We start from the raw sequence: 18807 nt of genomic DNA, 5'->3' as shown, positions 1-18807 counted from the left end.
TCCCCTGCTCCAGGACTTTCCTTTGTGGTGTTGTGGTCTGGGGTTCTTCAGAGATTTGGTTTTAGTTCAAGTTTTTGTCTTATTAAATTAGAAGCTTTTTATTATATTGTTTTTTTAAAAAGGGAAGGTGTACTGGCCAGATCCAAACCATAGACTTCTCTAGGTAAGGTCCTGATTATTGTTAGTCAAAGGATTATGAAGGAAAAAGACAAGACTCTATAATTTTGGGGAGCCAAATGAACTCATACGCTATCTGAGTATGAGAAAGGCTTGATTTTTATAGAGATGTCTAGCAGGCCTCTCAGCCATCCAAGCAAGCGGCTCCTACAAAAGCAGACCTTAGCAGTTACCCTGTTTAATCTTGTGACCTTGTAAAAATAGCTGGATCAGTGAAGTATTTTAAAACAACTAGCATTTTTTTTTTTTAAAAGAATAGCCCAGTGGTATCAGGAAATAGTCCATCTCGGGCCAGCTGAAAGGGCACAGTCTAAGCAGGAGCAACTTCCTCAAGGCTACTAGATGCTGAATACAATGTTTTTACAGCCACAGTAAATGTATCTTCTAAACACAGTGTTTGCCATCACAGGGGAAATCTCCACAAGCAGCTAGGGAGAGCATTCATTTCTCCACCCCCAGGAGCTCACTTGGCAGGCAGCCTTGTCTGATTGGTGAAGTCTGAGCCAGTGAGAGTGTCTGTCTCAAATTCAGGAGAATCGTCCTGAGTGAGAGACAGACAATCATCAGGACAGCACCACCGGGTGCGGGGTTACAGCAAGAGTCTGCAAACACTGAACCCCAGGATCCCTGGTGTGAAGGTCAATGGATGCCATCAGCTGACAGAGGGTCTTGGGGTGGTGGAGTAAAATGGTCAGTGCCCGGGGAGTACAGGATGACACTGGAGTCTGCTACCAAGGTCCCAAGCACTCAGGAAACTCTGGATTTGGGCTAGGGCCACTTCAGCAGAGCTCCGCCTCCCTCTCAGAAGGAGGATGTGAAACCTATTCCCCTGATTTGTGCAAACCAACCCCCCTAGTTCAAAGAACAGAAACCAAACCCTCCTCTGACTGAAGCCCCTCCCTTTAGGGACCAAGCAGGCAGGATTGGAATCTAGGAAGTGCAGAGCAGAGACTGTGAGGGGCAGGATCTGGAAGGAAATCTGGGCAGATCAGCCTTTGCTTCCCAGCTGCTCTGCTCTCCGAAAACACCAGAAACCCAGCACTGAGCATTCAGTCTGGCTGCTGGACATCCCAGCTAAGAAGACGCCATAGAGAGCTACCCCAGCGACCTTGTTCCCAGGGAAGAGGGGACATACAGGAGGGTCACTCACTTCATCACTGGGGAGCAGGTATGTGAAGGAATCTAAGTGCAGCTTGACCAGAAATCCTCCTTACGTATGACGTGGCAGGGGAATTCCTGGTACCAGGGCAGAGGCACTTGTATTCCGGTTTATTTCACTCAGGGATTTTTCACGGTTGGGCCCTTCTGCATCTTCTGTGCCACAGAGGACCCCAACCCACCAGCGAGGCAGCAACAATCTCTTCTATCTCCTGCACATTCCTGGGTCTGTTGCTCTTCTGATGAGAGCTTCAGTTTGGAGAAGGGGGAAGGGGGGCAGGCTGTGTGAGCAGACTCTCCAGAGTCATTGCTGTCACCTGTTTGGGGTAGGTTTTGTTCTTGGGGCTGTTTGTTGTTTTCATTGTTTTGGTTTCTGTTTGAAACTGGATCCCTCTGTGTACCTTTGGCTGGTCTAGGACATGCAAATCAGGCTGGGCTCAAACTCTTTCTGCTAGTGCTGAGATGAAAGGTGCGTCCCACCACAACCTCCTATACTGTCACTATTTTGTATACCCCCACGGAGATAAAATGCTATAAACAGAACGCACACTGGTATTGCCTGGTGTCTAGTGAATCTGTGAGAAGCCATGAGCTGGACCTGGAGCACCTGTAGAGCAGGGTTTTGAAGAGGAAGCCTCTAAGTGGTCTTTTTCTCTGGATCAAATCAACTATTTTCCCTGCACTGAGGGAACTATTTCTATGCCAGGGTAGAAACCCCTTCAATGATTACACTACAGAGGTTGGGATTTTTCCAACCCTTCAGATTGTATGCCATGCTCAGTACTGAGGATCATGCAGGCATATACTATTTTGCTGTAAAAAAATCAGCACATTAATTTCTCTCTCAAACTTTCCATATAGTGGTCAAATATTACCAGGATTTTTTTCAGATGTCAAAATTCTCTTTTTCTCATTTAATGTATTTTGTTTTTGAGAACTTCATGCATGAACACTGCATCTACCTCACTCCAGGTTCCCTCTCTCCTCACTCTATCTCTTCCCATCTCTCAATGAATGATCTATTCTTTAATTATTATCATAATATGTATATACAAATGTAATTGTAAGAACTTTTAAATTCAAAAACATGTGATATTTCATACATAGAAAAACTAGACTGGTTTTTTTTTTTGTTTTGTTTCTGAGTCCTTTGATGGAAGTTCAAATTAGTTACATGAAACAAGAACTATTTAGAGCCTAGCATAGGAAATCTATTAGCCTTCATTTTATATATTTTTTGTTGGATAAAGTACAACACATTTGTTAAATTTTACCAAAGGGAATATAATGTAATTTTTAAAATTCAGTGAACACCAACAGAGTAGATCAGGCTGCACACCTGAGTAGTAAATTCTTTTCTCTACCATAGTGCTATGAGTGTGCACGCATTGGGACCTGATTAAAATGGATTTCCTGCTGAGGGTGTCAGTCGGAAGCTGCGGAGATGCCGCTCCCAGATTCTGGATCTCCTCCACTTTGTATGCTGCATCTTTCCAGGTGTCCCTAAGTGGCACCGTCTCTCACCTCACTATTGAATCACTCAAATGAACCCTTGACTGCCTTCCACGCTTTCTCCTCACTTCTGAATTTGAACTCCTCGTTCCAGCCACAGGTCGACTGGCAGTTCTCCAGATGCACCACCGTGCGCCATCTTTATCTCCACGCACGAGCTCTCTTCACTTCCGCCCTTTCCATTCGCCCAGCCGGCTCCACACAGCATTCGACACCTTGCTTAGATGTTGCTTCCTTTTGAAAATCTTCCATGGCCATGGGGTTCTTTCTATTCCATGCTTCCCAGCAATCCCACAGACACCTGGTTCAGATGGTAGCGTGTATGAGGCAGGCCAAGAGGCAAATTCTGAGCATCAGAGCCTCTGTCTGGATGTTTTGAAGTCAGAGACAGGTCATTCCTGAGAAACGGCAGCCATTTAGAAGTGAAGCTGGGGGACAACTGCTAGGGGCTCACAAAGGTGCTTGTGTTACCCTGGTTCTGTTTTTTGTTTGTCTGTTTGTTTTTTGTGTTCTGGAACATAACTTGAGACCAAGAACAGTGATGGCCTCAGCATTTTCCCCCACCTTGGCATTGCTTTCTCTGTCTGGGATCTTTTGTGATTTCAAACAGAACTTTAAGAGCTTTTCTGTTTTGGTGAATGACGGCATACCATGTGATCCATAGCATGACCTCCTTAGTGCTGCTGGTATAGGACTGAATTTGATCTTGACGAACTAAAAGTGCTTCAAAGAGGAAAATGGTCAAGGGTAAAGGAGTCTCAGTCAAGCCAAAATATACAATCAGGCTGGAAGTAAATGTAGTTGAGTCCTGAGCATTTGATTAAAAGGGGGAAAGACCCCATTTGTAATATGTGTGGTTTAAGGGACTCTGCTTTCCCCTTGACTTGCTCTTTCTGAACTAATTCTTTGACCTTCCTGGTTCTTTCCTCCCTTAGCACCACCAACTGTTACCAGCCATGGGTCAGTCCTCTTCTTCTACACCCCCTCAGAAGGAGGAGCTTGATTTGACCTCCAGCCTCGACACAAATCCTTACAATTTCAAGATGGAAACCAAGATCCTGTCTCAGGAATTAACCACCTTGATTGTATCATACCTAAAGGACGGAAACCTGCGGGGAACAGTTTCTGCAATCAGTGATGCTCTGAGTGACATCGAGAAAGCCCCACTAAACATTGCAGTGATGGGGGAGATTGGGGCTGGAAAATCCAGTCTCATCAATGCTCTACAGGGAGTGAGGTCTGATGAACAGGGTGCGGCTGCTTCCACCGGAGTGATATGTACCACCACTGAGAGAAAACCATACCCATACTCCAAGGTTCCCAGTGTGACACTATGGGACCTGCCGGGCATCGGGTCCACTGCCTTCCAACCACAAGATTACCTGAAGAAAATCAAGTTCGAGGAGTATGACTTCTTCATTATTGTCTCTTCTGGACGCTTTAAACACAATGACGCAGAACTAGCCAAAGCCATCGTGCAAGTGAACAGACGTTTCTATTTTGTTCGAACCCACACAGATCATGATCTAATGGTTCAAAAACAGTGTAGTCCTCAGAGATTCAATAGAGAGAACACCTTAAAGCAGATTCGAAATTCCATCTCAAGTATACTTAAGGAAGTGACCCAGCAGGAACCTCCAGTCTTCTTAGTCTCTAACTTTGATGTGTCTGACTTTGACTTCCCAGAGCTGGAGGCCACCCTTCTGAGGGAGCTCCCAGACCACAAACGTCACATCTTCATGCTCACTTTGTCAGTTGTTACACAGTCTGCCATAGACCAGAAGAGGGACACACTGAAACAGGAGGTCTGGAGGGAATATGTAATGCCAAGGGCATGGGTCACCATGTCATTTAAGGGCTTGACCAAAAATGACATAGAGAAGTTAAAAGAGACTTTGAACTTCTGCAGATCCTCCTTTGGCCTGGATGAGGCATCCCTGGAAAACATTGCTGAGGATTTGCACGTGGCCCTGGAGGAACTCAAGGAGAACATTAACTCTCCGCATTTGTTCTCAGAAGAGCAGGGTAAATCCTTAACAGATAAACTTTCGGAGTACATTAGCCATTCTTACTTTTCAAAGACTTTGCACTTGCAAAATTTCTTCATTGACACTGTGGCAAATGATGTTAAGATTCTCCTTAGCAAAGAAGAGCTTTTCACAGGGAAGGTAAGTCCATTTCATCTCTAAATCCTCTCTATATGGGAGGCATTAGAACGACAAAACAGTGTTTTCCACAGTTGTTCCAGGAAGAACCTTTCTACTGCACTTTGCTGACATGTTTCACGGTGACTCTGATGATATTGTCAAGTCCATTTTCTGCACCTGTTGAGATCTGATGGTCTCTCTGGTTGAGACTGTTGCAGGATGCACCTGTAAGGTTTTTCCCTACAAATTGTCTCATTACTGTAGTGTTTATTTGCTTTGTTTTATACAAAATTTTCTATTAGATGGAATCCTTCTTGCCAGCTTGCTTTTGTTTCCTATGTTATGGGGACCCTATGTCCTGATGATCTGATGAAGTTTTTCATATAAGTTTCCCTTTAGGAGTTTCAAATTTCTCTTCTTATATCAAGCTCATTGGCCAATTGAGTTGGTTTTTGTATAGGGTGAAAGCTAAGGGTCATGTTTTAGTTTTGCCTGATGTGCAGTTTGCTCAGTTCTGCTTGTCGAACACTGTGCCCTTTGTGCAGAATTAGTTTTGGAAGCCTTACTGAGATGTTGATGGAGTGTAGGTGTCCCCAGGTGACTGTACATGTATGGAGGCATTTCTGGGTCCTCTATTCCGGTCAGTTGGTTATTCTATGAACCTGTTTCCATTCCGTTGTTTTACTGTTTAGTGTGGCTCTGAAATATTCCTGGAAGCAAATATTTTGATGCCTCCTCACCCTGTTTTTTTTTTTATCAATACTGTTTGGGCTATTTGCAGTCTTTTTGTGTTTCTATGTATATTTTATACATAGTCTAGTTCTATTTTAAATGACAGTGATGTTTTAGATGAGATTTAATTTGGTCTGAACATTACTATGTAAAGTATGAACACTTTGACAACATTTAATGTTTATAAGCTATAAAAGCATCTTTTGTAGCCTTGTTTGAGATTTCTTTCATGAGTGTTTTGTGATCATTGTTCAATGCTTTCCACTCATTGATTAATTATTGAAATTTGATTGCTCCCTTCCTATCCTTTCCTTTCCTTTATTTTCTCCTTTTTACCTTTTCTTCCTACCTGCTGTGTGTGTCTATCTCTGTCTGTTATAAATGGACTTTCAAGGTTTTACATTTCTGACTTCTAAGTAAAATCTTACATTTTCATTTATCAGTTTTATCTTGGATCTTGATGAGGTTTTTTTTCTTGTTTCTTAGTATTGTTTTGGTTCACATACAACATAATATCATGCCATTTCCATACAAGTGTGCCATTATAATTCTCATTCTTTCTGATATGTTCTTATTCAATCATATGTTCTTACCCATTACCCTCCTGCCCTCCACCATGCCTTTGTGATTGTCTGGCTAGCTCCCTTTTCCCCAAAGAGTCCCTTCTTCTTCTCCTTCTTATCATATAGATTCTATTACTCACCCTATGCATTTCCTCCTTTAACAGTTCTTCCCCCTCTCATCTGACTGGATTTTTTTTTGTCATTTTCAAAATATTTAAAAAGAATTTCACCCAATTCAATTTCTTTAGAATCTTTTATTAGAGAATTATGATCCTTTCTATGTGTTACTGCCTTGGCCATTTTTAATAATTCTTGTATTCTGTGTGACAATTCTTGTTCTCAGAGAAAATCTCTACTACTTAAATAGGATATCTGTACTAAGCAACTTCTCCAGAAAGTGTGTCTTAGGAGGTTGGCTTGTTACGTGGTATTGGGTCTATTTCCAGCTGACCATCACAGTGTAGGTGCTATGTCTTCATTCTGGTGGCATTTAGTGAGTTTTGTCTCAGTCCATTCCATGTCAGAATTGTGGAGAACCATTGTCTCAGCTGGTCACACAAGACTGGGGACTCTCGTGCATTACAAGCAACTGTGACATGAATAGTACAGTGTAAGCAATGCATTATACATGAATTTATATTCATTTCTGCAGCCCCAATGACCAGGAGTTCCTAAATATTGCTTCTACTTGTCAATCAGTTGTGGGCAGAGTTCCAGCACTGGAGAGGCAGAGACAGGCAGACCCCTAGGACTCATACTACATACATGTGCACTTGCACACACGCATGCAGCTTCACACACAACATCTCAAGTTATTCACCTGAGAGTTTTGATTTTTTTCATGTATTACTCTGAATGATTGTAGTATCTGTAATGCTGTGTCATTCCCCCCACTTCCCTTACTGTTATTGCTGACATGGCTTCCAACAAGGTGATTGGCAGAATCACAAATAGAATTCTGTATACCTGAAGCTCCTATATTGAATTATATCATATGCCAGAATATTAGAGCAACTTGAAGCCAGTCTCTCATGACTGCCTGCTTTTACCTTCTGTTCTAGTTGCAGTTCTAGTGCCCTGTCTGTGTCTCTAACATCAAAAGAAAAGGATACAAGTGTAGATCTGCACCTTCTGCCAAAGCTCTGGTATCTTTAGGATCAGAATTGATAAATGTAGATCTACAAAGCTATCATGAAGTCTGGTTTTATACAATTCATTAATTAAAAAGTTTTAATATCCTTGTAAGATCATAATAAACTGTAAGTATATGACAGTAACTGGATGTGACATATAGAGTCCAAAATATGAAATCTGTGGACATTTAAGGGAAGCATGTGTCTCTTCCCAATGGAACCTGTCTGAGCTTGCCCCACCTCTTCTGCTTTAAAAATTGATGCTTTTTCAGGGAAGGGGTTTGATGGGAATTCATTTCTTCAGGTTTCTTTTGTTGCTGTTATTTCGTTTTGTTTTTCGAGACAGGGTTTCTCTGTAGCTTTGGAGCCTGTCCTGGAACTAGCTCTTATAGACCAGGCTGGCCTCAAACTCATAGAGATCTGCCTACCTCTGCCTCCCAAGTACTGGGATTAAAGGCATGCACCACCCAGCTTCAGGTTTTTTAACTTTAAGAAAATGAGGACACATTTTTTAAATTTTTTTTAGATTTATTTATTTATTATTTATACAACATTCCTTCCATGTATGTCAGTAGGCCAGAAGAGGGCACCAGATCTCATTATAGGTGGTTGTGAGCCACCATGTGGTTGCTGGGAATTGAACTCAGGACCTCTGGAGGAGCAGTCAGTGCTCTTAACCTCTGAGCCGTCTCTTCAGCCTGAGGACACATTTTTTTTACTGTCTTCTTTGTGTGCGCTCTCTCTCTCTCTCTCTCTCTCTCTCTCTCTCTCTCTCTCTCTCTTTCTCTCTGTCTCTTTGTCTTTCGGTATCCAGTTTGGGATTTTTCATTTTTGTTGGTTGTTTGTTTAAGATTTAAATACCAGCCGGGTGATGGTGGCACACGCCTTTAATACCAGCACTCGGGAGGCAGAGGCAGGCGGGTCTCTGTGAGTTCGAGACCAGCCTGGTCTACAGAGCTAGTTCCAGGACAGGCTCCAAAGCCACAGAGAAACCCTGTCTTGAAAAACCAAAAAAAAAAAAAAAAAAAGATTTAAATACCAAACCACTAGAAAGCAGGGGAACACGGGGAATTTGCTTGCCACTGAGGCTGCCCCCTACTTCCCCTGTTGAAAATAAGGAATAACATAGATTTTTAATAATGATTTTTTTTAATTTATCCATTTTTAAGTTTTCAAACAAGCACATCCTACATGTTAAGTATAGCCACTATTAGTCCCTTTTTTCCTGAGACAGTTACTCTTCCCCTTTCATATTATACATAAGTATGTAACTATGTATCTCTATAAAATCTAAGATTCATGAATAACAAAATATATTTCTCTTTCTGCGGCTGGTTTAATGACTTAAAACGGTTATCTCCAGATACATCCATTTTCCTACAAATGCCATAGTTTCCGTCTTCTTTATGACTAGAACAAAGTCCATTACACTTGGGTAGTGATGTGTCCACCCCTCTGTGGGACACGTACTAAATCTTGTCCACTCCCCACCTCATGTCCCTTCTCCCTTCATTCACACTCCTCCCAAGAGAAGTCGGGAGAGCTGTGCTAAGGGAGCAGAGGGCATGAAGCCTAAGAGCAATGCTTGTGAGCTCACAAGAGGCAGGGAGCCTTCCCAGGAGAGATGCTGCTGGAAGATTTGCTGTGCTGCTGATCTCTGCCCATAGGGGTTTGACATTGTACGGGTAGTCACTTTAAAAGGAGTAAACAGAATCTGAAGATAATTGTAGATATAAACACAAGGGAAGGTAGGTAATTGCATGGAATAAGTTGACCTTGAATCAGACAGCAAGGAAAGAGGGAAGTCATCGGAGAAGTAGAGCCTGAGAAAGAGGGCATTTGCCATACCGGCCAGAAATCGAGGCAGCAGCCAGGGATGGAGAGAAGGGGGTGTCTGCCTCTAAAGGGCACAGAGGATGAAGTCCTGCTTTACTGAAACAGCAAAACCCTAGGCCCTGCTCTGCTGAACTCATAATTGCAATGTCTATCTTGTCTCCTCTCTTCAGCATCTTCTGGAAACAGCTGCATGCAAGTCTTCCAGACCCTCACCTTCAACGGCCCAGCTTTTGGCATCCAGCTTTGAAAACTTTTTTAAGAACTTCAAGAAGGAAAGTAAAATCCTCTCTGAGGAAACTATCACCTTGATTGAATCCCACCTGGAGAATAAGAACCTCCCGGGAGCGGTTTCTGCAATCAGCAATGCTCTCAGAAACATCGACAGAGCCCCACTGAACATCGCAGTGACGGGAGAAACAGGGGCGGGCAAATCCAGCTTTATCAATGCCCTGAGGGGAGTGTGGGACGAAGAAGAAGGCGCAGCTCCCACTGGGGTGGTAGAGACAACCATGGAGAGAACTCCATACCCACACCCAAAGCTTCCCATGGTGACAATATGGGACCTGCCTGGCATTGGATCCACATCGTTCCCTCCCCAAAACTACCTAACGGAAATGAAGTTTGCTGAGTATGACTTCTTCATTATCATCTCGGCTACTCGCTTCAAAGACACTGATGCACATTTGGCCAAAGCCATTGCCAAGATGAATACAAAGTTCTACTTTGTCCGAACCAAGATAGATCAGGATATAAGTAATGAACAGAGGAGTAAATCTAAGACTTTCAATAGAGACAGCGTCTTAAAGAAAATCCGAGGTGACTGTTCAAGGCATCTCCAGGAGACTCTCTCCAGTGAGTCCCCAGTTTTCTTGGTCTCTAACTTTGATGTGTCCGACTTTGACTTCCCAGAGCTGGAGACCACCCTACTGAGCGAGCTCCCAGCCCACAAGCGCCATGTCTTCATGCTGTCCTTGCACAGTGTTACTGAGACTGCCATTGACCGGAAGAGGGATTTCTTGAAACAGAAGATCTGGCTGGAGGCCTTGAAGGCCGGAGCTTGGGCCACCATTCCATTTGGGGGCTTGGTCCTAGATAAGATCCAGAAGATAGAGGAGACCTTGGACCTCTACAGGTCCTACTTTGGGCTGGATGATGCCTCGTTGGAAAATATTGCCAAGGATTTTAACGTGTCTGTCAGTGAAATCAAGGCACACCTTAAGTCTCTCCGTTTGCTAACAAGGACCAACGACATGTCCTTAGAAGAAAAACTATGGAAATACATTGAATATATTTCCTCTGTTACTGGGGGGCCACTTGCCACAGGCCTTTACTTTAGAAAGACTTTCTATTTGAAAAATCTCTTCATTGATACAGTGGCAAGTGATGCCAAGACTCTTCTCAATAAGGAGTTTTTATCAGAGAAGCTGACTGACCTCCCAGAATACTGGGAAGCAGCGATGGAGCTGTGAGGCACTTTCCTTCAGGCTGACTTTGGTCACTGACTTATGAGCTACTTTGAAGCAGCAAACGTTTTCTATGAAAGACCAGAGGATTCACCTCTTTCAGAGTCTGTGGCAGCTGAAGAAGAGTCATCAACAACGTAAACACACATGGGAAAAGCTGTCTCCCACTAAAATACCATGATGAGAACACACGGGTGTATACAAGTGGCTTGTAATATCCTTCTGAAATTAAACTTGGATGTTTTGTCTCATGGAGATTCCCCAGGCATTGCGACATGAATATCTTTATTCTTTACGAAGGACAGAGTATATACAAGTAACTTGTAATATCCTTATGGAATTAACCTTGGATATTTTGTCTCACGGAGATTTCCCAAACATTGCCAAACTCTCCTAAGATGAAGACACTGTTTCCTGCATTGATGATTTTTTTTTTAATGAAGTTCAAGGCGCTGGTTCCCAGCGTACATCTCCACATGAAGTGGTATCTCTTGGACACAAGAACTACATGGTAGATGATCTTTGGGACCATCGTCCATGCTCCTCCAGGAGGAGCTGAAACACACAGATGGGTGGACATATCTGCAGGTTCTTTTGGTCCTTGGAAACAAGGAAATTATATTCCATATCTTTTATCAGTCAACCTGTGTGAGTTCAGAATTCAGGTTGTAGGCAAAGTAAACACTAATTAAATTGTCTCTCCTTGGGGGGTAAGGTCACTCCAAGACATTACTGCTTTAATGTCTAGGAGACTTCGTTGGTGTTTAGCCTCACTTGAGACCGGTTAGCATGTGGAGTTGTTGCCAGTTTCTTCATCTACAGCATCCTTTGAGACCCAGTGTCTCTTTTGGGCATCTAACATCACCCTTTGTTAAAATCCCAGTGTTGCTTTCTGTACGTAGACCTGTCCTTCTAGAAGGAAGGTAAGGAGTCATGCATGGGATGCAATGTGCAGAAAACCCAGCATGCACATTTTAGCTCTGCATTGGGGCTCTTCAGAGAAAAGGAAGCAATATATCATATCCATATCTTCTTATACCGATCACTGGATCTATATAGTATTAGAGTTAATTCCTTTCGTGCCACGGTGCCCTAAACACCTGACAGAAACTGCTGAAGAGAAGAAAGGTTTCCTCTGGCCACAGTTTCAGAGAATCACCCTCTGTCATAACAGAAGGGGCGTGGGGAGGAGAACACTCAGTGTAAGAGAAGATGGTGGACATGGTGGCAGAGAGCTAGGAGACAACAAGGGGCAAGAGGATCAAAGTACTGGCTCTTGTGACCTGCTTCCACCACCTAGGCCCTCCCTCCTAAAGGCTCAACAACATCCAAAAAAATAATGCCATGCTGGGGACCGGGTGATTAACACGAGGGTCTGTGGCGGTCTTCAAACCAGAGCACTATCATATCCTCAACTTACCACGTTTCTCTCCTCAACTTCCTCTCCTCCTTTCTCTCCTTTCCCTCTTCTTCCTCTTGTTCTTCTTCCCTCTCTTCCTCTTTCCCTCCTCTCCCCTTTCCTTCTTTTCTTCTTCTCCCTGATTCTCTCTCTGCTTCTCTCCCTGCCTCTGTCTCTCATTGGCTCACTCAGCTGTGAGTACAGGAGCTACAGGGCAGCCTTGCAGCCCGGAAATCTTTGGAGGAGCTGATATTACAGCTTCCGGCCAAACAGCAAGAATTCTTTCCTCTCCTTTCCAGAGGGTGTCAAGGTTTGTTTTGTTTTTGCTTATCTCTAAGGTCTTCAGTTGGGCTGGCGGGGCATTTGCAGTAGAGTCATCTGAAGTATCAAAGTATTCGAAGCCTCCTGCTTTAAAATTTAATCTCATCTTAAACTTACTTTCACACTAACATCTAGAGTGGTGCTTGGTAATTACTTGGGCGCTCTCTTAGATAGGGTCTTTGTTGCTGTGAAGAGACAGCATGACCACAGCAACTTCCATAAAGGAAAACATTTAATTGGGTGGCTTACAGAGGTTCAGTCCTTTATCATCATAGTGGGACATGAAGCAGGCAGGCAGACAGGGTGCTGGAGAAGGAGCTGAGAGTTCTGCATCTTGATCAGCCTACAGCAGAATGAGTCTGTGTCTCACACCGGGTGTAACTTGAGAATAGGCAACCTCAAAGCTGGCTCTCCACAGTGACACATTTCCTCCAACAAGGCCACCCTCCTAATAGTGCCACTTCCTGTGGGAGGCCATTTTCTGTCAAACCACCACAGGTACCATCACATCGACAAGATGCTATGTCAAGTTAATTTCCTCAAACCCCATAATTACCCTAACCCACTCTATACCAGCAGATACATATAGTTACACGGTCATAGTTACAATCGTACTCCTTTGTGAGATGCAGTGTGACAACTTTACTCAAATAAACAATGCATAATCATCCAATCTTGAGAGATGGCTCCGCAGTTAAGAGCACTGACTGCTCTTCCAGAGGATCTAGATTTAATTCCCAGCATCCACATGACAACTCATGACTGTCTGTAACTCCAGCTCCAAGGAATCCGGCCACCTCACCCAGACGTGCATGCAGGTAAAACACCAATGCACATCAAATAAAAACAAACAAATAATGTTTTAAAAGCTGGGGTGTCAGGCTTCCATATTCTTAGACATATTAAAATTATGGTGATTAACAGATGATACTTTCCAACATTAAGGAGTATGTGTATACAGTAGATGCCAACCAGTTCAAGGTATGTTTACCACTTTATTGTCATTGTCCCGGATCTGGGACATCTGACTGTCTCTGTTCTGCTGATTTGTAAAGAGTTTAATAGATTGTTTTAAACAAGAATCTCTGTGCTGCACTGCAACATGCTAGAACATGCTCCTTCCCTTTAACTCTTTGGTACCTGTTGTCCAAACTCTCTCTGCCCCTCTACCCAAATTTCCAGCTTCTAGGAATCACTGTTCTACACTCAGATCAACCTTTAGTGTCCCACTGCAGGTGAGCAGAATTAGTAACTTCTCTCTCTGCCTCATTGTCCTTTGAGACCCTGATGTGGGAGTGTCATATATCAATTGATTTCATTGGCTAAGCAATAAAGGAACTGCCTCGGCCCATTTCATTGGTTAGAAGATAGGTGGGAGGAGTAGACAGAACAGAATGCCGGGAGGAAGAGGAAGTGAGGTCAGACTCGACAGCTCTCCTCTCCGGAGCAGACGCAAGAGAGACGCCATGCTACCTGCTCCAGGGAAGACGCACACCATGCCCCAGCTCCGACCCAGGATGGACTTAGGCTAGAATCTTCCCGGTAAGCGCACCTAGGGGCGCTACACAGATGATTAGAAATGGGCCAGAGCAGTGTTTAAAAGAATACAGTGTCCGTGTAATTATTTGGGGCATAAGCTAGCCGAGCCAGGCGGCTGGGGATTTGGGGACGCAACCCCGCCGCCGCTCCCCTTATTACTACAAATGACGCCCAGACGTGTGGCTAACTAAACCCACTTAAAAAACCTGAGAAGGCTTAAAAATAAGGGAGAGAGCATTTAACACAGATTTTTGCTGTTCGTTGGTGGCGTGCTGTAGAGAGATTTCCTGATTCAGCAACAGCAGCAGAAAAAAAGCTGCGTTATTTTAAAGTGTGGATTCCTGGGGCTTTGCCGCCAGTGCAAACTCTGGCTTTATGTTTGTGTTCCTGCTTGGGATCGGAAGGAGAGTGCTCTGAGACCCTGACGATGACTCAGAGCTCCCCGCCTGCTCCTGGGAAGAAGGCAGAATCAGGCTTAGGCAGGCGGAAGAGCATGGCGGATTCCTGCTGCCATACAGAGACGTGTTTTCAGACTGCGCAGTGCTCTGCGTTTCAGATTTGGATGTAACTTGGATCAAAAGAATTTCTGTGCTGCACGCTCAGTCTCAGAATTAAAGTGCTGAGTGCCGCTCCTACCTGGTAGCCCCAAGAGGCTTCCTGACTCAGCTTTAGCTGCAAAACCCTGCGGCTCATTAAGAGGTCCTGCCACAAAACACTTAAACAGTGTTGATGAAAAGCTGAACGCATGCTTTTCGGTTTTCAGGCGTAGCAGGAAAAAAGCTGCGCCGTTTAAAAATGCCGGCTTTCTGGGCTGTCCTGCCAGGGCAAACTCTGACTGTTTGAGGCAGGAGGGCCGGCTACCGAGAGAGGACTTGAGTGTTGTCTGTTGTAGCTTGCTGGCTGGCAGGGACCTTACAGCCAGTACCTCAGCCGTGAGGCTGGAAAGCTAAGGATCCAGCCGGCAAAGCCACGCCTTTAGTCCTACTGATATTGCTCAGTAATTTAAAGGCTCTTGTGGTCAGAAAAAGAGAGATATACAGTAAAGAGAGATTCAAAGACAAAGAAAATTTCTAAATGGTTTACTGTGTGTTAAAAATATATGCAAGCTAAAAGTTAAAGTTCTTAGAGTAAAAAAGAAAAGGAAGAGAGTTGTTGTGTGTCCTAGTACACACCTTTAATCCCAACACTTGGGAGGCAGAGGGAGATAGACCTCTGTGACTTCAAGGTGTGGTAGCACACGCCTTTAATCCCAGTGCCTAGAAGGCAGAGACGAACAGATCTCTGTGAGTTCAAGGTGTAGTAGCAAACACCTTTAATCCCAATGCCTGGGAGGCAGAGACAGGCGGATCTCTGAGAATTCAAAGACTGCCTGGTCTACAGGGTTATTCCAGGTCAAAGATATACGCTCAAAAAGCAAAAAGTTAATCTAGGAATGTCACAGCTTAGATTCTTAAGCGCCTAGTGATTTAAAGGCGCAAATCAAAAGTGCTCCTGAATAGTAAAAAATTGCAGATTCACAATAGGACAGATTCAGACCACTAAACGAGTCACACTGTTGGATGAATGTACGTAGGCTTGGGAGAGAGAAGAAAAAGAATATAGAGAATAAAGTTAATGTTAAAAAAAAAAGGTAAAGTCTTTAAAGAGACAGAGTACAGATAGTTAAGAGATTAAAAGAAATAAAGAAATATAAGCCGCGTAAAGATGGAAAATTCACAGAGAGTCTGGATTATGTACATTGTGTTTTCTTTAAAATTTTTGACTGTGAAGGAGCTAAGTACAGAGAGACATTTCATTATATGGGCTGCCCAGTGGAACCAGAACGGATATCATGAGGGTATGATTTCAAAATTTGGATCTAAGGATATGATACTTTGGAAAAGAGATTCTGCTTTTGTTTTCACAGAGGATCAGACCTTGTGGATTGCATTTATCCCGATTTGGTATGATGGACCACGTCCTCCTGAAGGGTTGCTGTGAACATCTTCAGAAAATTGCTTCGCTCAACTGCCAACTGAGATGACCCTGGCACACAGGTTATACCATGAAAGACCTAATTAACGACGCCCCCATTCAGCAGGAAGCAGTTTGGAGAGAAAAAACTGCGCCCATGTTCCCAAATATAGTTTATAAATGTTCTTTTACATTTAAAGGGGGAAATGATATAGGTATGAATAATTTGCATTGGTATGGATTTTAAGGTCAATTTTGTTATATGTATAAATGTTTCTGATGTAACTTTTACTTGATAACTGTTTTGTTATATGTAATTTTGCTATGTTAAGGTTAAAGCCTTCCTTTTTTTGTTTAAACAGAAAAAGGGGAAGTGATGTGGGAGTGTCATATATCAATTGATTTCATTGGCTAAGCAATAAAGGAACTGCCTCGGCCCATTTCATTGGTTAGAAGATAGGTGGGAGGAGTAGACAGAACAGAATGCCGGGAGGAAGAGGAAGTGAGGTCAGACTCGACAGCTCTCCTCTCCGGAGCAGACGCAAGAGAGACGCCATGCTACCTGCTCCAGGGAAGACGCACACCATGCCCCAGCTCCGACCCAGGATGGACTTAGGCTAGAATCTTCCCGGTAAGCGCACCTAGGGGCGCTACACAGATGATTAGAAATGGGCCAGAGCAGTGTTTAAAAGAATACAGTGTCCGTGTAATTATTTGGGGCATAAGCTAGCCGAGCCAGGCGGCTGGGGATTTGGGGACGCAACCCTGCCGCCACCCTTATTACTACAAGACCCCAGCTGCTGAGCTGTCTGCTCCTGAGGCCACTTACCTGCCCCTGTGTCATGTAGAATACTCAGGCCCAGTCTCACGGGCCTTTAGTCTATTTCTGTGCTTTCAGCAGTAATAGTCACGGGGAAACACCATTATAGTGTCTGTAGCAGGGGAAGCTGTCAGCAGAGATGTGTGTCTGAGGATGGAAGCTTTCTGTCCTATATGTGGGAAATATTTCAATACATCACAGATTTGTGTGTGATGGTTTATATTAATTTTCAACTTGACAGGACCTAGAGTCACCTTGGAGCCAAATCTCTGGGAATGTCTTTAAGGGATTATCTCAATTAAACTTAACTAATTGATTAACTAATTAACTTGATCAACTAATTAACTCGATTAACAAATCAAGATGGGAAGACCCACCTTAAATGTGGGCAGCGCCATTCCCTAGGCTGGAGCCCTGGACTGCATTAAATAGAGAAATCCAGGTGGGCACCAGCGTTCCTCTCTCTCTGCTCCCTGAGTGCGGATGTGATGTGATCAGCTGCCTTCCCATCACAGTGGACTGCAGCCTTGAACCGTGAACCAAATTAAACTCCTTCTCTCTTTAATGTTTTTGCCAGGGTATTTTATCCCAGCATCAGAAAAAGTCACTATTACGGGTAACTGCCCAGCTGAGCAGTGGTGGCATACACCTTTAATCCCAGCACTTGGGAGGCAGTGCAGGCGGATCTCTGTGAGTTCAAGGCCAGCCTGGTCGACAGAGCAAGATCTAGGATATGCAGGGCTGTTACACAAACAAGCCCTATCTTAGTTACGGTTCTTTTGCTGTGAAAAGACACCGTGACCATGGCAACTCTTTTTTTTTTTTTTTTTGGTTTTTCGAGACTGGGTTTCTCTGTGGTTTTGGAGCCTGTCCTGGAACTAGCTCTTGTAGACCAGGCTGGTCTCGAACTCACAGAGATCCGCCTGCCTCTGCCTCCCAAGTGCTGGGATTAAAGGCGTGCGCCACCACCGCCCAGCCCATGGCAACTCTTAAAAAGAAAACATTTCATTGTGGTGGTTCACTTAGATCTACAGAGGTTCAGTTCATGATCATCATGGCGGGGAATAGGTAGCATGCAGGCGGACTTGGTGTTAGAGAAGGAGTTTGCAGGCAACAGGAAATGATCTGAAAGTCACAGTGAGGGAAGGCTGAGCAAAAGAGACCTCAAAACCCACCTCCCCAACAACACACTTCCTCCAACAAGGCTATACCTACTCCAATGAAGCCACAACTTCTAATATTGCCACTCCCCATGAGCTTATGGGGGCAATTACTTCAAACTACCACAAACCTTGTCACAAGAAAACATAAACCAAACAAAAAGGAACAAAACAAGTAACTGCCCGTTGATCATCAACTGCCCTTTGAGTTTCTACCCACTCAACCTGCGATGTATGCAAACTTCCAGTCTGTTTATCCTATGTGTGGTTGTGATGTGTGTGATATGTGTGGAGTGGACGAGCATGAATCCTGCCTACAGTTTCTTGAACATCGGAATGCTATACTGAGGGCTAAATCTTAGAACTGTACAAGGAAACCACTGGTCGAACACATGGGGGAAAAAAAAGCAATAGGAAGAAAGTCCTCACGGACATTGCAGAACCGGACAACAGAGAAATACCTGGACTGCACACTTATCAGCTATGTGCTTTCACCTGTATGTCTACAGTGAATGCCAAGGTCTTTCTGCACATTGATCCGCATCCTACACAATAAGCAATCTTTGATATTTTCTCCATCAGTCCAGCAATGTACAGAAACAAGCACGCAGAAGCCATGGGAAATCCAAGGCCTGCTCTAGCATCTGAAGATGGGCATGGGGAATATGTACCAAACGCATGTGGAGTTTGGAGCTCGGGAGACTATGCCCTGGGGAAGATTGAGCTCCCTCCATTGAGTTCTGGATTTCCTGAGAGGGAAAAACTATTTTCTTTAAGAATGATGATGGTTCCTGGTAGAAAAAAAAAAGGGCCTTGGGCTGGAGAGATGGCTCAGCGGTTAAGAGCACTGACTGCTCTTCCAAAGGTCCTGAGTTCAATTCCCAGCAACCACAC

The 18807-nt window shown here is 43.9% G+C and overlaps 1 protein-coding gene across 1 annotated transcript; it reads left to right on the top strand.

The window, feature by feature from the left end:
* Positions 1–744: 744 nt before the first annotated feature.
* LOC142860904 (uncharacterized) lies at positions 745–17568 on the top strand. Its single transcript, XM_075992815.1, has 3 exons — positions 745–1345; positions 3783–5015; positions 9429–17568. Exons 2-3 carry the CDS (start codon positions 3804–3806, stop codon positions 10725–10727), a joined length of 2511 nt encoding a protein of 836 aa, XP_075848930.1. The 5' UTR covers positions 745–1345; positions 3783–3803; the 3' UTR covers positions 10728–17568.
* The last annotated feature ends 1239 nt before the right edge of the window (positions 17569–18807 follow it).

The sequence above is a fragment of the Microtus pennsylvanicus genome, chromosome 11 (genome assembly GCF_037038515.1).
Source record: "Microtus pennsylvanicus isolate mMicPen1 chromosome 11, mMicPen1.hap1, whole genome shotgun sequence".
In the NCBI taxonomy this organism is placed as follows: domain Eukaryota; kingdom Metazoa; phylum Chordata; class Mammalia; order Rodentia; family Cricetidae; genus Microtus; species Microtus pennsylvanicus.
The sequence above is the reverse complement of the archived record's forward strand: the minus strand, read 5'-3'. Positions and strand labels throughout refer to the sequence as shown.

What these genes read in the sequence shown, in the direction of transcription:
- LOC142860904 (XM_075992815.1), top strand. Translation starts at nt 3,804, where the DNA reads ATGGGTCAGTCCTCTTCTTCTACACCCCCTCAGAAGGAGGAGCTTGAT. An exon ending in AAGAGCTTTTCACAGGGAAG is followed by an intron (nt 5,016 to 9,428) that starts GTAAGTCCATTT and finishes TCCTCTCTTCAG; the next exon opens with CATCTTCTGGAAACAGCTGC.